Source organism: Botrytis porri (assembly GCF_014898465.1).
Source record: "Botrytis porri strain MUCL 3234 chromosome Unknown BPOR_009, whole genome shotgun sequence".
NCBI classification, from domain to species: Eukaryota; Fungi; Ascomycota; class Leotiomycetes; order Helotiales; family Sclerotiniaceae; genus Botrytis; species Botrytis porri.
Window position 1 is genome coordinate 616,772 of NW_024066083.1, and position 24,497 is coordinate 641,268.

General features: G+C 41.9%; 8 protein-coding genes across 8 annotated transcripts; 5 read left to right on the forward strand and 3 right to left on the reverse strand.

The window, feature by feature from the left end:
• Positions 1-1,901: 1,901 nt before the first annotated feature.
• Positions 1,902-3,763, forward strand: EAF01_007020 (uncharacterized protein; the record flags this gene model as incomplete). The annotated part of the gene is made up of 12 exons (XM_038915274.1): positions 1,902-1,934; positions 2,021-2,067; positions 2,164-2,256; positions 2,341-2,382; positions 2,433-2,499; positions 2,554-2,662; positions 2,822-2,840; positions 2,903-3,025; positions 3,087-3,192; positions 3,278-3,508; positions 3,588-3,616; positions 3,679-3,763. 12 exons carry the CDS (start codon positions 1,902-1,904, stop codon positions 3,761-3,763), a joined length of 984 nt encoding a protein of 327 aa, XP_038768912.1.
• Positions 3,764-5,452: 1,689 nt separating this feature from the next.
• EAF01_007021 (uncharacterized protein) lies at positions 5,453-7,253 on the forward strand (the record flags this gene model as incomplete). The annotated part of the gene is made up of 5 exons (XM_038915275.1): positions 5,453-5,543; positions 5,597-5,693; positions 5,747-5,809; positions 5,866-6,246; positions 6,305-7,253. 5 exons carry the CDS (start codon positions 5,453-5,455, stop codon positions 7,251-7,253), a joined length of 1,581 nt encoding a protein of 526 aa, XP_038768913.1.
• A 3,559-nt stretch (positions 7,254-10,812) lies between these two features.
• On the reverse strand, positions 10,813-11,079 carry EAF01_007022 (uncharacterized protein; the record flags this gene model as incomplete). Its single annotated transcript, XM_038915276.1, has 1 exon — positions 10,813-11,079. The coding sequence occupies one exon, from the start codon at positions 11,077-11,079 to the stop codon at positions 10,813-10,815; it is 267 nt and encodes an 88-aa protein (XP_038768914.1).
• A 1,388-nt stretch (positions 11,080-12,467) lies between these two features.
• On the forward strand, positions 12,468-13,105 carry EAF01_007023 (uncharacterized protein; the record flags this gene model as incomplete). The annotated part of the gene is made up of 2 exons (XM_038915277.1): positions 12,468-12,576; positions 12,765-13,105. The coding sequence occupies 2 exons, from the start codon at positions 12,468-12,470 to the stop codon at positions 13,103-13,105; spliced, it is 450 nt and encodes a 149-aa protein (XP_038768915.1).
• Positions 13,106-14,748: 1,643 nt separating this feature from the next.
• On the reverse strand, positions 14,749-15,867 carry EAF01_007024 (uncharacterized protein; the record flags this gene model as incomplete). The annotated part of the gene is made up of 1 exon (XM_038915278.1): positions 14,749-15,867. One exon carries the CDS (start codon positions 15,865-15,867, stop codon positions 14,749-14,751), a length of 1,119 nt encoding a protein of 372 aa, XP_038768916.1.
• A 1,809-nt stretch (positions 15,868-17,676) lies between these two features.
• EAF01_007025 (uncharacterized protein) lies at positions 17,677-19,471 on the reverse strand (the record flags this gene model as incomplete). Its single annotated transcript, XM_038915279.1, has 2 exons — positions 17,677-19,115; positions 19,165-19,471. The coding sequence occupies 2 exons, from the start codon at positions 19,469-19,471 to the stop codon at positions 17,677-17,679; spliced, it is 1,746 nt and encodes a 581-aa protein (XP_038768917.1).
• Positions 19,472-19,858: 387 nt separating this feature from the next.
• EAF01_007026 (uncharacterized protein) lies at positions 19,859-21,194 on the forward strand (the record flags this gene model as incomplete). The annotated part of the gene is made up of 7 exons (XM_038915280.1): positions 19,859-20,019; positions 20,081-20,109; positions 20,164-20,290; positions 20,366-20,428; positions 20,485-20,510; positions 20,559-21,002; positions 21,055-21,194. 7 exons carry the CDS (start codon positions 19,859-19,861, stop codon positions 21,192-21,194), a joined length of 990 nt encoding a protein of 329 aa, XP_038768918.1.
• Positions 21,195-21,829: 635 nt separating this feature from the next.
• On the forward strand, positions 21,830-23,255 carry EAF01_007027 (uncharacterized protein; the record flags this gene model as incomplete). The annotated part of the gene is made up of 3 exons (XM_038915281.1): positions 21,830-22,166; positions 22,230-23,199; positions 23,249-23,255. The coding sequence occupies 3 exons, from the start codon at positions 21,830-21,832 to the stop codon at positions 23,253-23,255; spliced, it is 1,314 nt and encodes a 437-aa protein (XP_038768919.1).
• Between the last annotated feature and the right edge of the window lie 1,242 nt (positions 23,256-24,497).

Consider the following 24,497-nt stretch of genomic DNA (forward strand, 5'->3'; position numbering starts at 1 on the left):
GTTACTCTGTGGCTGTTTGACATACCTACTGACTCTCAAATATCATCATTACTCATAATAACATGACGACCATACAGATACCATTGATAAACTAATCTTGGGTATTTGAAAGATCAGACCACTTCAACATGAGAAGCCAGCCCTCGTCATCTTCTGCTTAGGATTGTGACTGCCGTAATGAATATCTTGAATGCAGAGGTAAGGTTGGTATGCAAGTTTGACCAATAGCCCCCACTCCTAATCAATGTAGCCCCCCGCTACCTCAACTGGAACTCATAGGCAAAGGTTTATGCTGGTCGTGTCATCTGGATTAACGCGTATCATCGGTCATCGAAGATTCACAGTTTCCCGAATGCTACAACGGAGCATCTGGCTTGAGATCCCATTGGAGAGGTACATTGAAAGGCGAACTTTAGAATCCTTCTGGAAGTGAGAGAATTTAGAAATTGTCAGCACTTGTCTGAACTCAGTACAAGTTTACCAACTTTCGGTGCGGAGTATACCCTAAGTATCCGATGCATATAGTCTGCATGAATGGCTCGCGCGCGGCCGTAAAAATAAAGTAGGGGCGGAAGCGGGCATGCCTCCACCTAGTTGCCTGTCAACTTGACAGATTTTTCATTCCGAGGAAAGTCGAGACTGTAAATGAGCTTATTCGTGCAAATTACCTACCTAGGTATACGTGAGTGTCGATACTTTTCTTATGCTTGAGAATGTCGATGTCAAATTAAAAAATTATCGCCATTGATGTCTCAGACGTCGAAGAGACCCGGTAAACCCAAGGACCATCAATTTCCGACAATATGGTTAAAGTTTAGATTTCCCGTAGGTCGGTTGACGGGTACCAAGGTTGTGATCGAATTATGTTGCATACTTGGTAGAAGACATTTTTGTTGGGAGGAAGGGGTATTTCCAAAGAAGAACTCTGGTCACTCTGGGTGTTGCAAGAGATAGGTAGGTAGGTATGCATGCATGCATATCTATCTTACCCCTCTCTCGGGCTAGGTGCATGATTTTTACCAGCGGCAGATGCGCATTTGGGAGCTATCAAACCATTTGGTTGAATAACTGCAAAGTGCGCAATCAAACAAATTAACTTATATTCCTCATCGGAAATCTTTACTTCTTCTGCAACTTTCAGTGGAGTCTTGCTCTTGAAAACCATGTATGATTTCGCAAAAAGGTGCAGAATGTGTTAGAGTTTTTGATATATGTACTTACTAGGTACTGTGTACATCTCCTCTAGAGTCTGGACAGAGTAGGATCTCTCGTAAGCATCTACGCCCAAATACGATGCAGATACCCAGACATGTATGCTTTCTCTATCAATGATCATAAACCCAAGTCTTCGGAGACGGCTGACCCAGCAAACCGGGAAGGTCGGTCGGCTTATTCTCTTTTAATGGGTCAATGCATGAAATGACTAGGATAAAACTGTGAACGACCCCAAACCCTTTCATCCCAAAGAACTAATCCTTAATAACTTTATGTTGGCTGATCGATTAGCTTCTCCCCATTCTACTCTACCATGAGTCCATCGAATAATACCTTGTCATTTCACACAGACTAGGATGCTTGAACGATGCCAACGCATCAATCAGAGTTCATTTTCAGGTTCGCTGCATACCATTTAGTCTTTCCACAGAACTTCCCTACCCGAACCTAAATTAGCCAATCCCCTGGTCAGTGAGATTTTAAGACATGGCCCACGACCCGGGAATTCGTCTCATGGGATTTGGACGTTTTCCCCATTCTCGTCAAATTTGTCAGTTTGTCTTATGTCAAATTGGTCTTCCTCAAATCTGGTTGCTAATTCTTTGTCGCACTGTACGACATATTCAGTGTCACAAACTATCACACCTACTTGTTATTTTCGAACGTTGTAGCTCTCAACGAACACAATGGCATTAGGAAATTCGGAGACTCCAGAAGAGGTACGATCACTTCGGCACAAGTCCCGTCCCGGATGTCGGTATTCACATATACGTATGACATACTAATCAACCGGATTCATTTTCAGGACGTCAGCCTTACCGCCCGTAGTTATTCTTCTTCCGAAGATGATTTGTAAGTTACCATGTATCTGAGAACTTGTCAAAGTCAATACCATGAAGGATTACAAACGGATTCAAACGAATAGCAGTTAACGATGGTCAACGACAGAGCAGGAGATACTTATTCGATAGATTCGAGTGCGATGGCTTTTAAAATAGAAAATGGTAGAAGATATCAGGCATATAGAGAAGGAGCTTATTGGTAAGTGTTCACTTGTAGATGCCTTCATCTGTTTGATTGTTTGGTTCCAAATTTCAATGAACTTTGAAATCTAATACCAGATAGGCAACCAAATGATGAAGTACAAAGTGAACAAATAGACATTAGGTAACTCGATATTTACAAACATACAGAGAAGCTTATTGATCAAATTCAAGTCATCGACGATATCTAACAATGTTGGATGGCGCCTTGTATATGGCACCAATACCGGATAACGTCGAGGTAGATACAACTGACCTCGAGACAAATTCACGAAAGAACTAATATGGTAGAAAGCGAGTTCTAGATCTTGGAACAGGTACGGGAATATGGGCAATTGACTTTGCTGACCTTTTTCCAAATGCGTCGGTCCTTGGGACAGACCTATCACCAATCCAACCGGACAGTAAGTAACTTTAATTTATTCTTTTGACAAATTGAGCCAGTTTTGGCTCATGAATCATCCGCTCTTCAAATGCTATCATATTTCATGACTTCATGACTCCATACCTTCCAGCTTCAAAGTCCTCATTTCTTGTACATGTACTGACTTTAACACTCTCAGTGGTTCCTCCAAATTGCAGGTAAAGTATTTGACAATCGCAAACAACCCATATAATCATAGCGGCTAATCAAAGTTCCCCAGGTTCGAGATAGATGACTGCACAGAAGAATGGACGTATCCGCCAAATTACTTTGATTTTATACACATACGTTCGCTTCTCGGTAGTGTTGCTGATTGGGACAGATTATACGCACAAGCTTTCAAGTAAGGCCTCGTACACATACCCAAAAAATGTAAATTCCAGTCGTCCTAATCACAATTTTAGACACTTGAAACCAGGCGGATATATTCAGCACCTAGAGCCATCATTATATATACATTGCGATGACAACACTTTACCGCTAGATAGCCCATTGTATAAGTTCTCTGAGGTATGTAGGTATCAAGAAGTTTCATCCAAATTATTTCTTCTGCCAAGTTAATGTACGACTACTAACTTCAGACGGTTTTCAATAGCTTTTCAATGAAGCTGGAGAACGTACCGGACAATCATTAGATCTGTGCGCGACAATGAGCTCAAAAATAGCCCAAGCTGGGTTCATTAACCTTCATGAAAAGACACATAAAACACCATTAGGAGAATGGTCATCCGATCCGAAGTTACAAGAGCTAGGAAAGTGGAATTTGTTACAATTTGATGTTGGATTAGAAGGATTCTCCATGCAACTCCTCACAAATGTAATGGGGGTGAGTTCGGTCCTACTACATGAAACTTCACAAAGGAAAATGTTCGTCACTTGAAATATGAAACTGATGAACTGATTAGATGACTTTACCTGAGGTTCAACTATTTTGGTAAGTTAAGTCTCCTACTCGACGAGGCCATTTGGAGTCCAAGAGAATTGACGTATGTATAGTGCTCAAGTTCGGGTTGCGGCTCGAGATCGAAGAGTACACTCGTACTATCCACATAAATTGGTTTACGCGCAAAAACCTCTATAAATTCTCGCAAACAATAAGATCGGACGACATGTCACACGAAAATACGATGTCGCCTTACGCAATCCAGTTTCCGGTTTACGGCGCCAGTGACCAAGTGTATTAGAACATTTCACCCCTTCATCATTCTATGATAAGCGATCCTCGTAGTTGATGACGGCAGACGATAAAACAAAAGTTTTCTAGGCGAATCGTCATAGGATTCGAGGCAATTCATTTTTTGTATACCGGATGAATCATATGGTCAAATTCTTGAGATCAAGATACGATAGACAAAATGACAGAGTTGATGGGTTAAGTACAACACTAAGTACGATTGAAGATTTAGCATGACTTACTTCTTGTACTCCTTGATGCTGAAATAGTTCAAATTTGCCCTGTACATATTATTTCATTTATACTAATGGGTCTGCTGGGGTAGAGTTGGATCCATTGAATGCTAATTCTTCAATACATTTGTTGAATAGGTATCATACGTAAAATACCTTCACTTTTGATCTCTGGCTTCGAGTTCTTGGGTTGGGTTCTTGCTTTGAATTTTTGCTTTTGTATCTGCCTTTGTATTCTGCCCTGAGTTCTTGTTTTGAGATTTTTCACTACCATTTTCTTTTGAACCTCCAATTTAACGTTGCCCAATCCCTTTTGACGATACCAATGAGTCTCGAATGCTCATTTCTTATCTACTTTACCAAAGTCGGTGTGATGTCTGTGCATACCTTGACCATAGATACCTACCGAGCAAGTACTCGGAAAATGCATTGACTTCTGAAACATGAAATGGGGATATCCTTCGTCTGTATTCCTTAGTTACTTGCAGCTGATTGGTTCAATCTAATCTACAAGCCTGGGAAGCTTACAAGTACATTGTTTTCAAATCACCGCCAAGCTGTCGACTTATCATTTCAAACACCATCGCCTCGTCAGCGATTACACTTTCCATTACTTCAAACCTGGGCTCCACGTCTCCCAAACAAAAATTGTCCAAAATATAGCATTTTTCTTCTTTACTTGTATTTTCTGATTCAAGAAATCTTCAAGCAGGTATTTCCTTGCGCATTTACTTCACTTCAGACGACATGTGATGCTACAAGTGACGAGTATCATGCAATGAACCTAGTGGCATCGGCGCCGTTTCTTTTGACAACCACTACGACTAACTTTCTAGAATACTATTCTAAGAACCCCCAATTGAATGGACGAGTCCACTAAATCCACATCCCGTACAAATGGGGACGCCGCGGCTCCGCTATCATCGTTCTCGATGTAGCCCATTCATCAATCTCAGCCTGAAACTTGTGGATCATTGCATCTATATGAATATTGATGTAAAAAGCTTGGAGCAAGGCACATGGGATACAGCAAAGGGTATTGATTTTGGGAGTTACATCCACTTTTTTCACTTCTGTTAAATATTGCTCGAATATGCAGTGATGGAAACCTTTTTCTTCTCACCGTACATTCATCAAGCTTCTTTCTACTTACCTCCTTTTCCCTCCTCAATATATCTTCGGCACATCGCTGGCGAGTCCGTTAAGACTTTTCTTCGATTCCTTAGAATTTACATTCGCTTTTTTATTGCTTTTGTTGTTTACTGTGTAAACTTGGAATCATTCGATTGATTTGTTTGAAGTTTGATATTTTACTTCCTTTTTGTTTTATTGGTCGAGGAATTTCATCTGTTTTACATTCAAAATGGTTGGATGGGGTGTTCTTCAGGATCCAAGGTATCCAAATATTCCCGGAACCGTAAATCTTGGAGAAAGTACTGGAGCTGATGGTTCATGTGAGTGCATTCCATCTCTGTGGAACCAGCCGAATGTACTGACAGTATATTAGCCAAAGAAGCTAATTGGGATTATGTTGAGCCAAAGAAGAGGGGTGAGATTGTTCTCAATCCTCAACCTTCTGAGAGTCCTAATGATCCTCTGAATTGGTATGTTTGCATGTTACTATTACCAAGAAGTCTTTCCACTAACATGTTGTTAGGACTACTGCTACCAAAATGGCCATTCTTCTCATCCTAGCCTTAACCGCAGGTGTTACTGTCTCGTATGTACTATCTACCCCCGCTAGATATATAGCCCAATCTAAATAAAACTTCATAGACTAGGTCCAATGATTACCACCGGTTCCGAAGATGTAGCAAGAGCTTTCGGTGTCACCACCGATCAAGTCTCCTTCAACATTGTTGGAATTATGCAACTTACAACTGGTTCCGGTACATTCTTTACTGCCGCCGCCGCAGCCGTATGGGGAAAACGACCAGTTTTCATCGTGTCGACTATTGGATTGTTGGTCACCAATATCTGGGGTTTCGTTTCCACTAGTTTCATGTCGCTTTCCATCATGCGAGCGGTTCAAGGTTTCTGTGCTTCTTCCTTGGAGACACTCGTCAGCGCAACGGTTTCCGAGATCTTCTTTGTTCATGAGAAGGGTAAGATGTTGAGTGTATGGAATTTATTCGTTATGGGTGGTGTGAAGCTTGGGTATGTTTATTCTGCAATATTAACATAAACATTGTTCCAAATACTAATTGTCTCCCAGTCAACTCATCGCAAGTTTCATCATCCAATCCCTCGGATTCAAATTCACCTTTGGCATCTGCGCATGCATCTACGCCCTGATCATCCCCGCTATGTATTTCTTCGTCCCCGAAACCCTCTACATTCCCCAAACCGATCCGCCCACTCAACTCATCGTCGACAAAACCGAAGGCCGAGTCTACGAAATCGTCCTCCCAGATCTGAAAAAACCCCTAAAAGAACGTCTCTCCATCTTCAACGGTCGCATCTCCCAAGCGAGTTTCTGGGCCCTCGCCGCTAAACCCATCCCGCTCGTTACCTTCCCCGCCGTCATATTCAGCGCTTTTACCTATTCATTCTACGCCGCCGGTCTCACTCTCATCGCTCTCCTCCAAGACACCATTTTCAGCGCGCCCCCCTACAACCTCTCCACCTCGGCCATCGGCCTCACCAACCTCCCCCTCTTCGGCGTCGGACTCGTCGGCACCCTCGCCTCGGGCTACTGCGCCGATTTCGTCGTCCAATGGATGACCCGCCACAACAACGGCATCTACGAACCCGAATTCCGTCTCGTGCTCATGTTTGTCGCGGCCTCCCTTTCCACCATCGCCTATATCGGGTTTGGATATTCCGTCGCCGCAGGCGCATCCATCTACATCCCGATTGCCTTTTTGGGGATCCAGACCTTCGCGGTGCCGTTCGCAACCAGTAGTATGTTTACATATGTGATGGATTGTCATAATCGGTTGGCGCCCCAAGCGTTCGTCACGATGAATTTTATCAAGGCCGTTTTGTCGCTGGTGATGAGCGATTCTGTGAATGGATGGTTTGAGACGAGTGGTGCGAAAAGTGTGTTTACCACGGTGGCGATTGCGAATCTGGCGGTTTCGGCTTTTGCCATTCCGATGTATGTTTTTGGAAAGAGATTGAGGAGTAAAGTTGCGAGAAGTGCTTTTCATCAGAAATTCTAGATTTTTTCTTCTTTTTTTTCTTTGGATATTTTCCTTGTCGGTACATCGCAAAGAACATGTCTCTTTCTCTCATTTGTTCTTCACCGACACTTTAGCAAGCGGGATTGACGATTGGCGCATGGGATTTCACGTGGAAGAAAACATTTTTTACGGATGGGAAGGAAACGCCGGACGTTGAATGATGAATATATATATGTACATCAGGGGATGGAGTTTAAAAGGTTCTTGATACCATTACCTATCCTCAATCATTCTTTAAAAGATGTACAATACAATACAATACAATACACTACAAACATACATACATAGGAAAAGATCGTCATTATGATGACCAGAGAATAACACAACCCAGAACAATCAAATAAATGAATTGGAATGTCACTGTGCATTGAAGGATATGGTGTATGCATCCGATATATTAAAGTTTATGCCTTTATAGATATATAGCCCCTCCGTGATGTTTGACCCTCTCTCGCTAATTTAAACGTTCGTCCCTGATTTATGATTTTCATCTACCTAACTAGATATGGAGTTTGACATGAAACTGTTTATAGAAATAGGAAATGATGTATAAAAGATGAGATATTGAATAAATAACGAGTATTATTGATTATGCTTGATGACTTCTTGCATAAATGTAGAGGTTGTAAGTTACGTGGAAAAGAGAAAAGACTGATGACTTCGATTAGATGTAGAAAATATTAGGGTATCGGAAGATTTGAGATGAAACAAATACTGGTTTTCCTTTGCGAAACAGAATCATAAATTTAGATGATAATGCAGACTTGCGATGAATTGGGGTCTAGATCGGATGATAGTAGGTGACATGAGCATGAATATCTCAATAACAAGTTATGATAGCAAATATGGAGTCTGTCAATTTTGTGAAATTTTGTGAAATTTTGTGCGGTCAACTCTGAGACTACAGAGTATTGTTGTTTGAAAAGTCGAGATCAATTGCAATCCCGCTGCTGTTGAAGGAATTTTATCATCTCAAAAAAATGGACTCGTGACTTGTGAGAATGAGCACAAAATGTCTAAAAATGAAGATAAGTCATTGAATAGATTTCAAGTTCGAGATGGAGGTATCCAGATTGACAATTGAATGGTATCGCAGTGAATTATACTCTCAGATATAGAGCGAGATACTGAAAAAAATATCCCACGATACTTCGAGCAAAGGCTGTTATATGTATGCAGATATGCGCCTGGAAGCAGAAAAGAAAACGGAGGGAAAAAAAAGGCAAAAAAGATGTCAAGTTCAGGTCCATGGTTAGTGTTAAGGACTGGGAGGGAATATACTCACTTTTTCCACCACATATCCCAACTGACCACTATTCACGAGGAACAACCCGTAGCAGGCCTGCGCCAGCTTACTGCACCACAGTGGGGATCGCCGCTACACAAGCCGTCCTACCTATAGCTTTTGAGGGTTAGTGATTGGGGGAAGGTTTACGGTCTACAAGTATACCTATCCTTTTTCTCCCCTAATGACCCTTGGTTCTTGAGAGCATGGTACGCGTCTTAGTGGTCGACCTCCAGGGATTGAACTAGAGAATTTGTTAACGAAATCATTCTCATGAATTTCGCGAAGTGCGTAATTGACCACTAGACCATGAACTTGAACTTGGCTGTATTTTCAGGAAGTTGTCGTATCAAAGACTATATTGTATTGTCCTTTGTTTGATGGGGAGGAAGTGAATATTTGTGGCTGTGCCGAGTTGAAGATGGCGGCGAGCCCTGCTCATAAGAAACGAACCGCGAAGCGGAGCGGCTAACGGCGGGTAAATTTGATGTTTTTCTCAGCTTTCATTTCTATCATCTAGGAGATTGTGAGGAGCCGAGAAGAGTATTGTTCGCGTATGTGGTTCCAAACTGCCGTGAATCGACATCTTCAGCTTCGATGATGGAGGTACAGCAATCATACATTTGAAGTCCTAACTTAAACAATCAAATTACAGTTTCCGTATCGTATCGTATCCTATGGGTAGTAGGTACGATTTGCTTAGAGCTTTGGTGGAGTGCCGGAATTGGAGGACGATTCGGGGCTTGGTGGAATAAGGACGCAAATGGCGTGAATCCAAGGAGAGTGCGTTTTTTGACTTTATGGTCCAACCCGCTATCTCACAGTTGATACCCCTCTTCCGCATTTGGCACTCGGTCGTGCTGCTTCTTGGGGCTCGAAACCTTTCAGGGTTTTGACCTTGATTGATCAGACTTGATTCCTTATCAGTCCGCACCGGGATATGCATCACCTGCAGAAACTCCACACTGCCCATCGCAGCTCCAGATTCCGCTTCATATTACACTAGAAGATCTCGAGCTCCGTGATATATGTATCGATGGCCAAGACCAATTCTTACGCTAAGCAATACGAGTGTAGAAGAGAAGTATTTCTTGACATGGTTTTCGTGAGCAAAAGGGTGCAATAAAATCGATGACTGGTTATTTGATATATCCTCTCCATATACAAACGCTAAACTTACATTTCTGGGTGCGCAAAAGTTTGTGCTTGCTTGATTCAGGCTTTGAGGATTCAATCTCTCGTGTCGGCGCCATAACCACAGTTCAACCCTTCAGAAAGGGGTCTAACGCTACCATTTTTGTCAGATTTCCATAACTCTTGATATCTATCAAAGACACGAGAGCAAAGTATTGCCGCCAAGAATGGAATGGTGATCTCCGTAACTCCTAGGAGGAAGGAAGAAGCACGACTTTAGCCAGGCCACCTCGTTCCACGTGATGTGGTTACTCGAAATGGATTACCCCGCACAAAAGTCGTCTCATATGCGATGTAACATGCATGGGGTAAGCAAGCGCGGAAAGAGAAGAGAAACATCAATTTCACATTTCAACTTCTGATTTCCTTTAATCCATCATGAGAATGTCGAGCGATTTGTGAGAATTCTCGGAATCGCCTCTTGGGAGAATATTTCAACATTTCAAAATTCCTGCCTCACCATCCACTCTCAATGAAACTTCTTCCGCAGTGGTTGGAGTCGAGAGAGTTGACCGGAGCTCTTGATTTTAGTACTTAGGCTACTAGGTATTCCAAGTACATGCAAATCGAAAGTCATCTCGAAACATGCTATACTGCTCCATGGAAGCTTTGCTCAGAGGATTCATGTCATTTCAATATTGAGAACGAAACCTCGAATATGAATACAAACTCTAATCCGAGTACGATGGACCTTCACGGGCACCTACCGTCATAGAAATTGATCGTCGTGTTGAATGTTGAATAGATGTCGTCGTTTAGGAATCTGTGAGTCAAAGCATCATCTTCCTGCTGTCTTTTGTCTCCTTTTCGAAAGCTAATGTATGCGACCATGTATGTTCTTGAAGGGATCACAGGTTGTCCTCGGTATTGATGATGGAATGTCGATCGGCAGAAACGGACCCCGAATCTATCCCTCTGAAAGCGAAAGACCCTATAAAACATATCGATCCCAGGCCTTGTCCGCAGTCCTCGGCACACAATTTTCTAGCAAACACACCAATTCCATAGTCCAGTCAGACAATCCAAATCCTTCCCATCGAATCAAAAATCGATCTCCGTTCATTTTTCGTGATTCACATATCCAGAGCAAGTAACGGTCTTGACGGCGATATCAAATCGAGTTGGCATATACTTGTGTACACGTGAAAACATCGTTGGGCAATATTCCTCTTTTTTGTTTATTTTCCGAAAGTAGCCACGGAAAACGATTTCCTTGGGTCCTGGATTCAATAAGTAGTGCCCTCCAAGTGGCGGACACTTGCTTAATATTCCAGTAGTACAAGCCTTATCAGACTCTTCAACTACCCTGCTAGCAGCTAGATCCATTAAAGATCTTAAAAATTGGGTTTACCCCCACGAAGAGACTCCCCCCACTGCTGAAGTTTTACACTTTTTATTGATGAAATGATTGAAAGTGGGCAGAATTGTTCCGTGTCCCCAAAGTTCATTACCCTTCCAGCTTAAGATTCCCTAATCTATATAGTATTATATAGGTAGTCAAAGGAAGGTTATATTCTGACATGGCTAATATGAAGTTACAGAGAAATGAGAAACCACATCAAATTCAAATATGAATCTTACCAAGCTGGTATACTGCCCCTAGAAGAAATCCGAAATTTTCCGAACGGGATTCAGGGGCCAAGACAACAACCAGCACAACAATTTCCGCCAAATATATCGAAAATCATGTGCTGGAATGACTCTTTCTACTGGTCGATTCATGATACAACATCAAGATCTGTTTCCTAATTTGACCTTTCTTTTGATTTATCTGCTCTTATAAAAAGTGGGATTTCAATTGTGCAAAATGACTCGTGGCAATTTTTGGTGCATTTATGGCGCACGATAGCTGGCGTAAATAGTCTCGGGTAAGATTCTACTGTGTGACAAGCTTATTAGCAGGGATGAAAACTCTCAACGTCAACCAAAAAAAGTATTGACGACACGCACCCAATGTCTAGGAATCCCGAGAGAGAGAAAGAGGCAAAAAAATAATATCGGGTGGTCAGACAGTAATGGAATTAGCAAGAGCCGATTCAAGTGAGTTGAGTTTAAAAAATTTTCCTTTACAAATTGTCTTTGCTTTTTTGTGTTGGACTCGTGTAACAAAGTGTAGAATTCTTATGTGAGATTGATCATTCAACGGTTTGATGAGATCAGCTCGATGTGCTCTCTATCTGGGCCCCTCTACCCAAGTGGAAATTTTTGTTTCTTGTAATATCTCCACCATTCCGGTATTTTCTCTTGAAGATATCTTGCTCGGAATCCACTTTGTTTCTTTTTATACCCTTTTACTACATAGTGCGGTGGTTGATATCGGACGAGATAAATCTCTCAGCCTTGCATTTCAGTCACAGTACTCTTACACGAATTCTGATAGGAGGATATTATAAATCGAGCGGGCAGACCCACATATTGCTGTTAAAATTTTGGAGATTAGTGACGGCACGATTCATATTCACTCTTTAGAATCGGGAACTTCCTGAATATTCAGGAACAATTAGTTGACACCGACTTTCAAACGGAGCTAGATCAGAAAAGGTGTCCTTAGCTCATTTTTTCTTGATTCTCCTTCCGCCCTTCCCATTCCTTCCCACACTCACACCAAGTCACAAAACTTCTTTTGCTTGTCAACACTCGAAGTCTTCCATCTCCACTCATACACCTATCTCCAAAAAACCTCATTTTTGAGTTACTTCATACACATCAATACAATGGCCGCTCGTGTTGCTCCTAAGATGGCTTCCCTCATGGGATCTGCTTCCGCAAAGGTTGCCCGCCCAATGGTTCGATCCAACCTTGGTGCTCAACGTACCTTCACTGGTAAGCTTTAAGCTTTTAATACCTCCACGTTGTCAATTATCAATTGAGGTTTCGTCAAGCTTCAGTAGCTATCAATATAGCTTCAATTGTTTTACGATTCGATACATCTATCATCGTCTTCATATACCTATCATCAGATTTCAATGGACAAAGAACATCTCGCTAACAAATTTTTCTTCCCCACACAGCCATGAGCAAGTCCTCCAAGACTGCTTTCCAAGCCGTCAAGCGTCAACAAACCAGCCAAATCCTCTCCAAGACCACCCAAATCTCTGCCCGCCCATACTCCTCTGAAATGGCCAACGCTCTCGTTCAAGCTTCCCAAAACCTCGGTATGGGAGGTGCCGCTATTGGTCTTGCTGGTGCCGGTGTTGGTATCGGTCTCGTTTTCGCTGCTCTCTTGCAAGCCGTTGCCCGCAACCCAAGCATGCGTGGTCAACTCTTCTCTTACGCCATTTTGGGTTTCGCTTTCGTCGAGGCCATCGGTCTTTTCGATCTCATGGTTGCTATGATGGCCAAGTTCTTGTAAATATGTCGTCATGTCTGGATGAAGTGGGGAAGGGATGTGTATAAATATGGTGGATGGAGATGGGGAATGAAGGTGGTGGTATAGATCAACGGTGCATTGTTACATCACGGGCATTGCATGCAGTTGCATATAGATGGTTTGGATCGATGATATAGAAAGATCGATGCTCCTTATAGACGGATTTCCTCTCTCATTGTATTAGAGCATAGAATTTCTAGATTAGACGAACATACAGACAGATGATGAATTGACCTTTTTCTCAAAGGGTAGTTCCTGTAAACTATCAATGAAGAATGTATACCAATCCCTTCTTTTACCTGTGCTATGCATGTTGCGATTTTTATTAATCTAGACCTTAGACTCGGGTCTTGGAGTATCTGGGGCCGTGGCTAGGGGATTTCCTCAAAAGCCATCAGGTACGTTATGTTATGTATGTATTGTGTTGCATGTTTGTATGTATATGTGATTGATTTGTTTACTTTTTCCTCTCGGGATATCTCGGGTGAAAAATTTTCACCTGGGTGTTTCGGGGCTCGGGGTGTGGTTGGTGAAGCAATCCGTTGTTTTTGGCGTTATCTATCGATAACGGTTGAGGCTTGAGTCTTTAAGGACGGACTTTTGTGCGTCGTGGTTGGCTCGGATTTCCAAGGTTATGGGTTGGGATTGAGAAGCGAAAACGTGATGAGTGTTCATGTGATGGATGGGGTTTGTGGGTGGATCGCATCACGTGGGGACTGGCTTGGTTTGATTTGGGTTGATTTGATTTGTTTATATTTAGGCACCTAGGTACACGCATTATGGCTAATCGCTCATCTTGAGACTTGTGCTCGTGCGAGGAATGGATAGATTTGGAAATGTAATGGGGGGCGAGAGGAGGGGAGAGAGAGGAATGGATGTTGGATGTTGGATTTCTTGGCGCTGGTTGGGGATGGGTAGATGGAAGGCGGGCCACGGGGATGGTCTAGAGATCGTGGGAATGGGTATTGAGGTAGGGAATCAGAGGGAACAGGAATAAAAGGGGAGGGAGAAGTTTAGGGTTGGGGATTGTGGATGGCGCTTGGGAAGTCGGGTGTTGGAGGAGGGCATCGATGAGGTGGGTTGGATTGCATGTTGTGTTGTTGAAATCTGTAAGTGTGTATGGATGGTATACTGCATCTAGAGAAGTTCAGTTTGTCGATGCTAGGAGGATGGGAGGATATGATGTAGGTATTTATATACTACCGAAACCTTGGTCTATTTGAGAATGCATCCTCAGTTAATCTGTTCAATTGATATTGTATCAAATCCACATGAAAAGGAAATCAGGAGATTGACATTCATAGAAGCAAGATTAAGTTAGGATACATGGATGCACTCCATCTAAAATCTTAAAAAGAATCTTCATACTGAATCGAAGTCATGAAATCGTAAATCATACATTTAAACCCCAGGAGAATCATCTCGAAAGTAAAGACAGGATTCCCTATAAAAAGGGACAAGAAAATAACAAAGCCAAACACCGTCCAATGCAACTACATCATCACCAAGTAAATACCAACCCCTAGAAGAAAAATATAAAAACACACCACGCTATGCTAACTATGCCAAATCTTCCGAATACCTATTCCTTCATTCCCATCAACATCCAATCCAACCCAATCCCATCAATTTATCTCAATCGGAGCCGGTCCATAAACCGCATTCTTAGAAACCTCCGCTACATTAGCAAAATCCGACCCCTTAGCCAAAGCCGCCAAAGTCAATCCATTACCCGTAGCCCCATTAGCAGCACCAGCGTCAAACTCAAATTTCGCAGTAAAAACAACCGTTTTTCCATCTGCTTGTAACCTGATACTTTCGAAAGGTTGAACCACAGGTTTATTTTGCTGATTGATATAGACGAGCGAGAGACCCTTGCAATTTTCTCCCCAGGTGCTGTTGTAGTCTTGATCCGCGGTGAGCTGGAATGAGAATGTGATGATGGTGTCAGAATCGATGGTATCGGGTTGAGAAGCGGTGAGTTTCTGGAAGGTTTTGAGAGGGATGGTATCGCTATTTGGACACGTTCCTTCAACGACGAAATTCTGGTTCAAAGCACTGAATGCGAAATCTCTAGTGCTGGCTGTTAAGAAAGGAAGAGCGGAGGGGATTTTGTGAAGAATTTGTCTGAAATATCCATTTTGTTCCCCTTCTTGTCCGAGGGACGCGGCAACACCACGGATGAACTTGGAATCACCGTTGGTACCGAACACGGTTTGGATATCTCCTAAAGTACCCATGGTTACATCTGTGAAAAGAGATGCTGTAGCTATAGCTTGCTCAAAGTTTGCAACGTCGAAATTGTATTGACATGGTTGAATGATAGCATTGGTATCATTGGTGAAGCGAACGATAGCTTTTTCGGCATTTAATGAATGCAGTTTTTCTTGTGCAACGATTGCGTTGAGGTTTGTAAGTACTGTGTCTCTACTGTCTTGACTATCAAATGTATAACCTGGGACATTGTTTGTGATGTTGAAGGTAAGTTCCTCGAAGAATGCGACTTCCATGTTCTCGTTGAAAGCGACGAGTTTGAAATTGGTAAGACTGTCATCTCCACCAACCAATGCAGAAGGAGGAGGGATATTGGAAAGAGAGCCGTGAGCTGCGGTTTGAATTGCTAGTAATGGCCCTGTATTGGTTGCTGTTACAGCTTCAAGAAAGCTATTATCGACTGAGAAAGGAGCTGCGGCGGCAAGGGTTGAGAGGAATGAAATTCCGAAGACAACATTTGAAGTATGCATTAAGAATTATGGACTTTGAAGTTGAAATAAGAAGAAATAAGTGGTTTCTATGAATGAAAGAAGAAAGAAAACTTGCACACTCAAGGAGATTCGTAAAGAGGTAAGGTAATGTTATTGTTGATGAGGTTGTTGATGAAAGAAAAGTCAAAATAAAAACGTGCCAAACGGTCTCCTATATAGCCAGACCATCTCCAGGTCTACTAGAACACCGCCTTATGCTTGTTCGTTAATCGCCAGATTTGTACCATACCTTTCGAGCTGCCTTCAGAATACAATTTAAGATTCGGCCGCAGTTGACATGACCTAAATTCACTTTCTCTTCAAAGCAATCCAAACACCAAAGAACGTGCTTACATGTAAGTAAGATCTGTTTGTTGAACCAATAGTTAAGAAGCATGTTGGAGGCGCAGGAGAACTAGGAATCCACAAATAGAACCCACGCGCGGCTGTAAGCGCTCTTGAATTGACGGTATATGCCAAACTAGAGGGGTGATGATTGGTGAACATGTGTAAATTAGGCGACCCAGCCGACCTCAATGATCGGATATTCTAATTCCCGTTCGCATAGCCACCACCACATGAATGTTTTTCGATTGTAGATAATACAAGGCCCAATAGCTTGTCATGAACTATTGATGTAGGAAGGGCTGTGAAGAGTTGATAATAAATGTTTCAATCAAGATGATGTCGAAATGAACACGTAGGGCTGATGTTTTCAAAAACGTGCATGGTATCATGGAAGGGGTTGATGCCCAGATTTAGGCCGGTAACATGAGATGACAAACAAATAAGGAAAAGAATACGATGAACATCAAGTCGTAATGAATCTTATTGGAAAAGGCTCGTCGTTTTTGGAGTCAAAGTCTCACCTTATTGGTATTGAAAGAGTGTTTCTCAGACAAATTATGGGGCTTGGATGAGAACTAGCGCATACTTGATGTTGAACTCTAGGGACATGGGTAGATAAATTCCCGAAAAAGAAAGGAATACGATTGACATACAGAGTAATCATGCATGATTTTCAAAGTGCTTACTGCAGGTACTATACATGTCATCATGCAGTCACAGTTACTTCCCGCATGTGTATACCAACCTTGAAATAGACACGTCAGTGAAAGATCAGAACGATTGTTGTACCACATCAATGCGCAAAGAATAGGCTATGTAACTAATTCAATTTATTATGGACATTCTCAAGTACTAACATGCACCACAAGACACGCTAGATTGGTTTTGGTACATTCTATGTAAGTGAACTCCAAAGTGTAACTCTTAGTCGGTTTGTTCTGCGTAATTATAACCTATCCCGCCTCCATATCACATGCCCAGACATTTCAGACAATGCGATGCGGAAATGCTAATTTGACTAACGTAACGCAAATCAAACATCCGGCGATGATCAAAATGGCAATCAGCCATTCAGAACAAGGAAAACATTTCTTCGAAATATCGAGGCCGTGAAGTAAGGGTCTTTTGGTGACGAGGGCATCTGCCAAGGCACGGGGAGTTGCAGCTACTTTCTGGGATATCATCTGCTTCTTCTCGTGATATTGTCGCTGTGAGAAACTCTCGACTTGAGATTTTCATCACGTCAACCTCAAATTCTTTGCTAAGTAGTGGAGCAAAAAGTCTTACCACACGTGAAAGTCCGGAATCGGAGTATTAATACCCTGAGTACGCAAGACAACAGTAAGGTTACTGCGCCAATATGATGGCTGGACGTGATAATTGCATTGCCAGGTAAGCGTTGTGATGATAGATTATAGAGTCAAGTGCGGCGACTAGACCGAAGATTTGAATATTTTGAAATCAAAAGTCATCATCACTATCCTCGTCATCCTTTGGTGGTAGCATCTTACTCATGTAAGGACCATCCAACCAATAGCCTAATCTTCGATAATAATCTCTTGTACCAACACCACTAATGACACTTATCTTTGTACTTCCATGCTCATTTCGGGCAATCCTCTCAGCTTCTTCCATGAGTAATGTACCATAACCTTGATGTTGAAACTTTCTTGGATCACGAGCATGCACTGGAACAGCTGAGCCATAAACGTGAAGCTCACGAATTATACTGGTAGGTTGTCCGGTAAGCTCGGGTCTAAAAGTGTGTGTTTTAGAACACTTTCTCAAACGAAGTAATCCGATAAGAATATCTTGCTTTGGATCTTCGTATGCTAAGAATGTCTCCCATCCTTTATTTGCGGTATAATCTCTTCGGACAAGTTCGACCTGAGAAGGACGAATCTTATTCTTAACCTCATTGATACCAACTTCACGAGTTCGAACATCACGGCAAGTAGTACCAAAGTCCTTCATTCTACTCAACGCAAGCTCTCGAAGATTTCCATTCTCAACACCAGATGTGACCAAAGGCATTGGAATATCTCTTTGAACACGATAAATACGAGTCCATGGTGGTACGAGAGCGAGGATGCGAGCAACTATATCGATCAGGGCATTTGGTGTGTAGTTCTTATATCTGCCAGTTCTCCAGAGTTCGTATAAACCAGTTCCACGAATGACCAATGTTGGGTAAATTTTGAGACCATCGGTTCTAAAGGCCGGATTTTCGAAATATTCTCTGAATTGATCCAAATCTCTCTCCATTCCAACATTGGGTAAATCTGGCATCATATGGCTAACAACTTTAAAGCCAGCGTCCTTTGCTAAACAAAATGTTTCTGCGACTGAAGCCACTGTGTGACCTCTGTTGGTATCTCGAGCAACGTCTTCGTATAGAGATTGTACGCCAATTTCTAGACGGGTGCAACCATATCTTAGCATAGCAGATAAATGTGGTTGTAAACAATAATCCGGTCGAGTTTCAATTGTGATACCGACACATTTGATGTTGCTCATCTCACCAGCTTGAACTGCTTCATCTACATTATTTCCTTGATATCCACTAAGCGCGTTGTGTAACTGGGAGATAAACCCATCTCTGTAACTTTCAGATAATGACATGAAAGTACCACCCATGATAATGTATTCAACCTTGTCGACGCTGTGACCTAGAGATTTAATTTGATCTACTCTTCCTCGGGCTTGTTCAAAAGGATCATATCGTGCTCGAATAGCTCTCATTGACGTAGGTTCATAACCGGTATACGATTGTGTAGAATATTCGAAATCGGAATCAGGTCCACCAGGACAATAAACACAAATATTTCCTGTGTATGCAATGTGAGGACATCGATGTGGTTTACACATAACAGCGACAACCGCAATACCAGAAGCACTCCCTGACAGACTGTTAGCCTCGCATATATTCATGCCATAGGAAATACATACTAATTGGTTTTGCGATTAACTTTGGAAGAATATATTTCTTATAGTGTTCTGGAATAGCGGCAATAATAGCAGTCAATGGTGGAATATTACTGAGCCTGTGACGTTTCGACATTTTGGCCCTTAAACTATTCAAATTGATATCCTTCCTCGGCGCATTTGGATCCTGTTGAGATTCATGATCCTGTACTAATGCACTAGCAATATCTGAACATGCTCTCAAGTATCTTTCATTCTCTGGAGGTAAATTAGGATCCTTTGGCTTTCTTTGCCTATCCGACAATGTCATTGTATCGACGATAGTGGCCATTTTGGATTGTGTGGAGATGCAGTTGGTTCAATAAGGTTGCACGTTGGAAGCGATTTTGGTCGCCTTTCTCTTGAGACCTTGCGCAACTTTTGATATCTCAAAATCAAAGCTCTTCTTGTGGTTAATCGTAAAGCTGTGAGGAGTGATGTAGTTGATGCTTTGAAGAAATCGCGGGGTTACCAAAATTAATGTTCTTGTGTGAAATAAAATTCCATTCCAAGCCAAACTACCGGAATAACCTATTAATCCGGCAAAATCGGAGGCCTTGCAAGCGATTCCGTCCGTAACGGAAGAAGCTGGTAAGAAGAAAAGAAGGAAATAATTCAAGATAAACTTCAAATTACTTTCCTGTCTTTCATATCTGACATCAATTGTCCCTCAGACAAGATGCAGGCTTTTTCAAGATGTGCCAGACCTGCGATGCAGGCTGCTATGAGAAGACAAGGTTATTCCACTTCGACCTCTGCTTATGCTGCTACCGCGGAGAACCTTCGTATCACTAAGGATACTAGAGTTATCTACCAAGGTTTCACTGGTAAACAAGGAACGTAAGTATTATCGCGAGAGTCTATTTAGTATTCAAGAAACAAGTTGACAAATCTGCCATAGTTTCCATGCCCAACAAGCCATCGAATATGGTATGTCTTCAGACGAATGATGGGGGAATTGAAAAGATTCTGATATGGAAATAGGTACAACTGTTGTTGGAGGTACGAACCCAAAGAAGGCTGGACAAACTCATCTCGATTTACCCGTTTTCGCAACCGTCGAACAAGCTGTAAAGGAAGCCGGTGCTACAGCTTCTGCTATCTTCGTCCCGTAAGGATCTACCGCAATCGCAAAGAATCTGTGATGGAAGGATGGATTTGGTGCTGATAAAAATATACTTTGCAGACCCCCTCTTGCTGCTGCCGGTATTGAAGAGGCTATCGCTGCTGAAATTCCTTTGGTTGTGTGGTAAGAAGATATATCAAATTTGCATGTGATAGCACTTGTACTAATTGATGATTTAGTATCACTGAGGGTATCCCACAACATGGTATGTTTATATTTGAAGTCTAGGAGGGTAAATCTGACCTCAATATAGATATGGTTCGCATTACAGATATTTTGAAGACTCAAGGAAAGACACGTTTGGTTGGACCCAATTGCCCAGGTCTCATTGCACCAGGACAATGTAAGATTGGTATTATGCCAGGGTTCATTCACAAGCGTGGACGTATTGGTATTGTTTCTCGTTCAGGAACTTTAACGTATGAAGCTGTCAACCAAACTACACAAGCTGGATTGGGTCAATCTCTCGTTGTTGGTATTGGTGGTGATCCATTCTCTGGAACCAACTTCATTGATTGCTTGAAGGTATTCCTTGAGGATGAGGAGACTGATGGTATTATCATGATTGGTGAAATTGGAGGATCCGCGGAAGAAGATGCTGCCGAATTCTTGAAGGATTACAACACTGCTAAGAAGCCAGTTGTCAGCTTTATCGCTGGTATCTCTGCTCCTCCTGGACGAAGAATGGGACACGCTGGTAAGTATCTTAAGATGATACCCACTAATGACACTTAACTAACTCATCTCAGGTGCTATTGTCAGTGGTGGAAAGGGTGGTGCCGATTCCAAGATCTCTGCTCTTGAAGCTGCAGGCGTTATCGTTGAGAGAAGTCCAGCATTGCTCGGAAAGACATTACACGCTGAGTTCATGAGACTTGACATGATTTAAGGATATTATTTGTGAATAGATAAAGGGGCGATGATGATGTGCATTTGGTTTCAATGGTTTTCTTCAATACCTCATTCCTGTACAGCTAGCAATTACCCTATGTGTGCCAGTATAGACTTTTATAGACTTGTGATGGAGCGATAATCTAGGCAAAGATTTTAAGTGATGAATAATTAATTATGAGTGATAAAAATACTGTATATATAGAGCGAAAGCTACCGGATATTGACAACTCTATCCGACCTCGTCAATAAGGCTACCTGAATATGACATACGTCTATTACCCTATCTCGATTTGGAAGAAACAAACTGCCACCTAAAAACATACTCTTTCCAATATCCACATGAAATAAAACAACCAAAATTCCGATTGAATGCTGTACAGAAATATTTGAAGACTTTTGAGCTTATCATCTACATAACCATCTCATAACAATAATTCAATGGCACACCTACATTGTCGAAAGATTTCATTTTAGCCCCTGAACAATGCTGAAAGGGATGTTCGGTAAATATTGCACTGTCTTGAGCTTGTCCTCTAGATCTACTGCACCTTGTAGCTCTCGGCTCCCCACTCCTTATACTCCCTCGATATTTCAATAAACAAATCCTCCTTCAACCACATATAAATCAAAATGCTGTCTGGCATATTGATCTTTAACCAAAAGGGAGAGAATCTAATCTTTCGCGCTTTTCGAAATGATTGTCGACCACGACTCGCAGATGTCTTTCGAATTCAGGTCATCTCGAATGCTCAAGTTCGTTCACCAATCCTTACTTTAGGAAGTACAACCTTCAGTCATGTCAAACACGAGAATATATACTTGGTTGCAATTACCAAGAGCAATGCCAATGCTGCGCTGGTCTTCGAATTCCTCTATAGATTGATTGCGCTGGGGAAAGGCTACTTTGGAAAGTTCGACGAAGAAGCGGTTAAGAACAATTTTGTCCTGGTATATGAACTTCTAGATGGTGAGTGCAATGCGCGATTCGCAAATATCAATTGTGCCGGAAGCTGATGAATTTGCGACATAGAAATCTTGGATTTTGGATACCCTCAAAATACAGAGACAGATACATTAAAGATGTACATCACAACGGAAGGTGTCAAATCGGAACGAACCATGGAAGACTCGGCGAAGATTACAATGCAAGCAACCGGAGCTTTATCATGGAGGAAAGCCGATGTCAAATACAGAAAGAATGAAGCATTTGTAGATGTCATTGAAGATGTCAATCTTTTGATGTCTGCTACAGGAACTGTTCTACGAGCTGATGTAAATGGTCAAATCGTCATGAGAGCATATCTTTCCGGAACACCAGAATGCAAATTCGGACTCAATGATCGATTATTGTTAGATGGCGATAGTCTTTCATCTCTACCATCTGGAAATCGTATGGGTACCAAGGCCACCAAAGCAGCAGCTGGTAGTGTTACACTGGAGGATTGTCAATTTCACCAATGTGTTAAGCTAGGGAAATTCGACACCGACAGAATTATTTCATTCATACCTCCCGATGGAGAATTCGAACTCATGCGCTATCGCGCCACCGAAAATGTCAATCTGCCATTTAAAATTCATGCCATCGTGAATGAAGTTGGTAAAACAAAGGTTGAATACAGTATTGCAATTCGAGCAAATTATGGTAGCAAGCTATTCGCTACAAATGTCGTTGTTAAGATACCTACGCCTTTAAATACTGCTCGAATCACCGATCGATGTACGCAAGGAAAAGCAAAATATGTACCAGAAGAGAATGTCATTATATGGAAGATACCAAGATTTACTGGACAAAATGAATTCGTCTTGAGCGCGGAAGCTACGTTAACAAGCATGACGAACCAAAAAGCATGGTCAAGACCACCATTGAGTTTGAACTTCAGTTTGTTGATGTTTACAAGTTCGGGACTGTTGGTCAGATATTTGAAGGTTTTTGAGAAGAATAATTACTCAAGTGTGAAATGGGTAAGATATATGACTAGAGCAGGATCTTATGAGATACGGTAAATTTGAATCCCAATGACACACAAAGACTTCACTGACAAATTGCAGATTTTAATCAAAGTTATCATTTGGGATGGAGTTCTGGGAAACAATGCATTGCCAAGGCGTCGGAGTAGAAATTAGGAATATAATACAATCTTCGTGTCTTACTATAGTCATTTCTGAGGAGCTTTACTTTGATGGCTTGATCACCCAATTCTCTCAATCAACTTCTCAAATATACACTCCAGTCGTTTTTCTCTTATCCTTAATACCGAACCATACGAAAGGTCGTCTTTTAGTACTCCTCCATCTTATTGATCTCATCGTTGCATCCACCCTATTCTCACTATCTTTAATCTTCTCTCATGGCTTCCCGATAATCTAACCCAACATTATTTCACCGCGACAGATTTCAAGAGGCTACTGAAAGTTCATTTGCCCATGTGTCTTTGATCATATAAAAATCTACCCGGAAATGATTCTCCTTCTGATCTCACGAGAGGGTTGGCTGATATGCTCACATTCATACATTCCGCGTAGCTAATATCAGTTTCGCAAAGAGCGACGTCTTTTGCATTCTTTCCCCCTTTACTTCAATCATTTTCTTTGGAATCTACTCTGATCAATACATTGCCCATCATCTTGGAGTTCGACCTGGCGTTCTTGTCGAGGCAGGATGGTAACTAAGATGGCCACATGCGAGTAGTACTCATAGAGAGTCTCATGACGAGGGAGTAACCCAAGGCATCGCTACAATTTTCTGCATGAGGTTCATTGAATCAGTCAAAGTTTGTGAACACATCGCATGGGCATGTATAAATGATAAATCAGATTCTATGTTAGCCATCGGGTCATCCCTTCAACCACTCTTTTTGGTCTGAGGCTGATGACAATCCGGCTCTTTCGGTATCAATCGTAAAAGGAAGTTCGAACTCGATTTAATATTTGAAAAGGCCACTGCTACTGTCTGTGATCAATGCTCTATCGATACTCAATTCCTGATCAATATCCAATAGTTCAGAATCCGAATTGTTCGTTAGAGCCTGCGTTATAACGATAAAGCTTTTATCATAGTATGCAATAAGAAAATTTAATTACCTAGCTTGGAGCCCCTCCTTATGGCCACTGACGAGTAATCTGGTATTCTCAAATCTTTTTCTTTTTCTTTATCGTCGTTCGAAACTCTAATCTCGAGGAATATTTCTAGTCACCCTCCCTATCTTCGGGTGTAGAATCTCCAGTGGGATTTTCTTTAACACAGGCCTCAGGGTAGCTGTCATATGTAAACCACTGAAGGTCTGGAATATCATCGCAT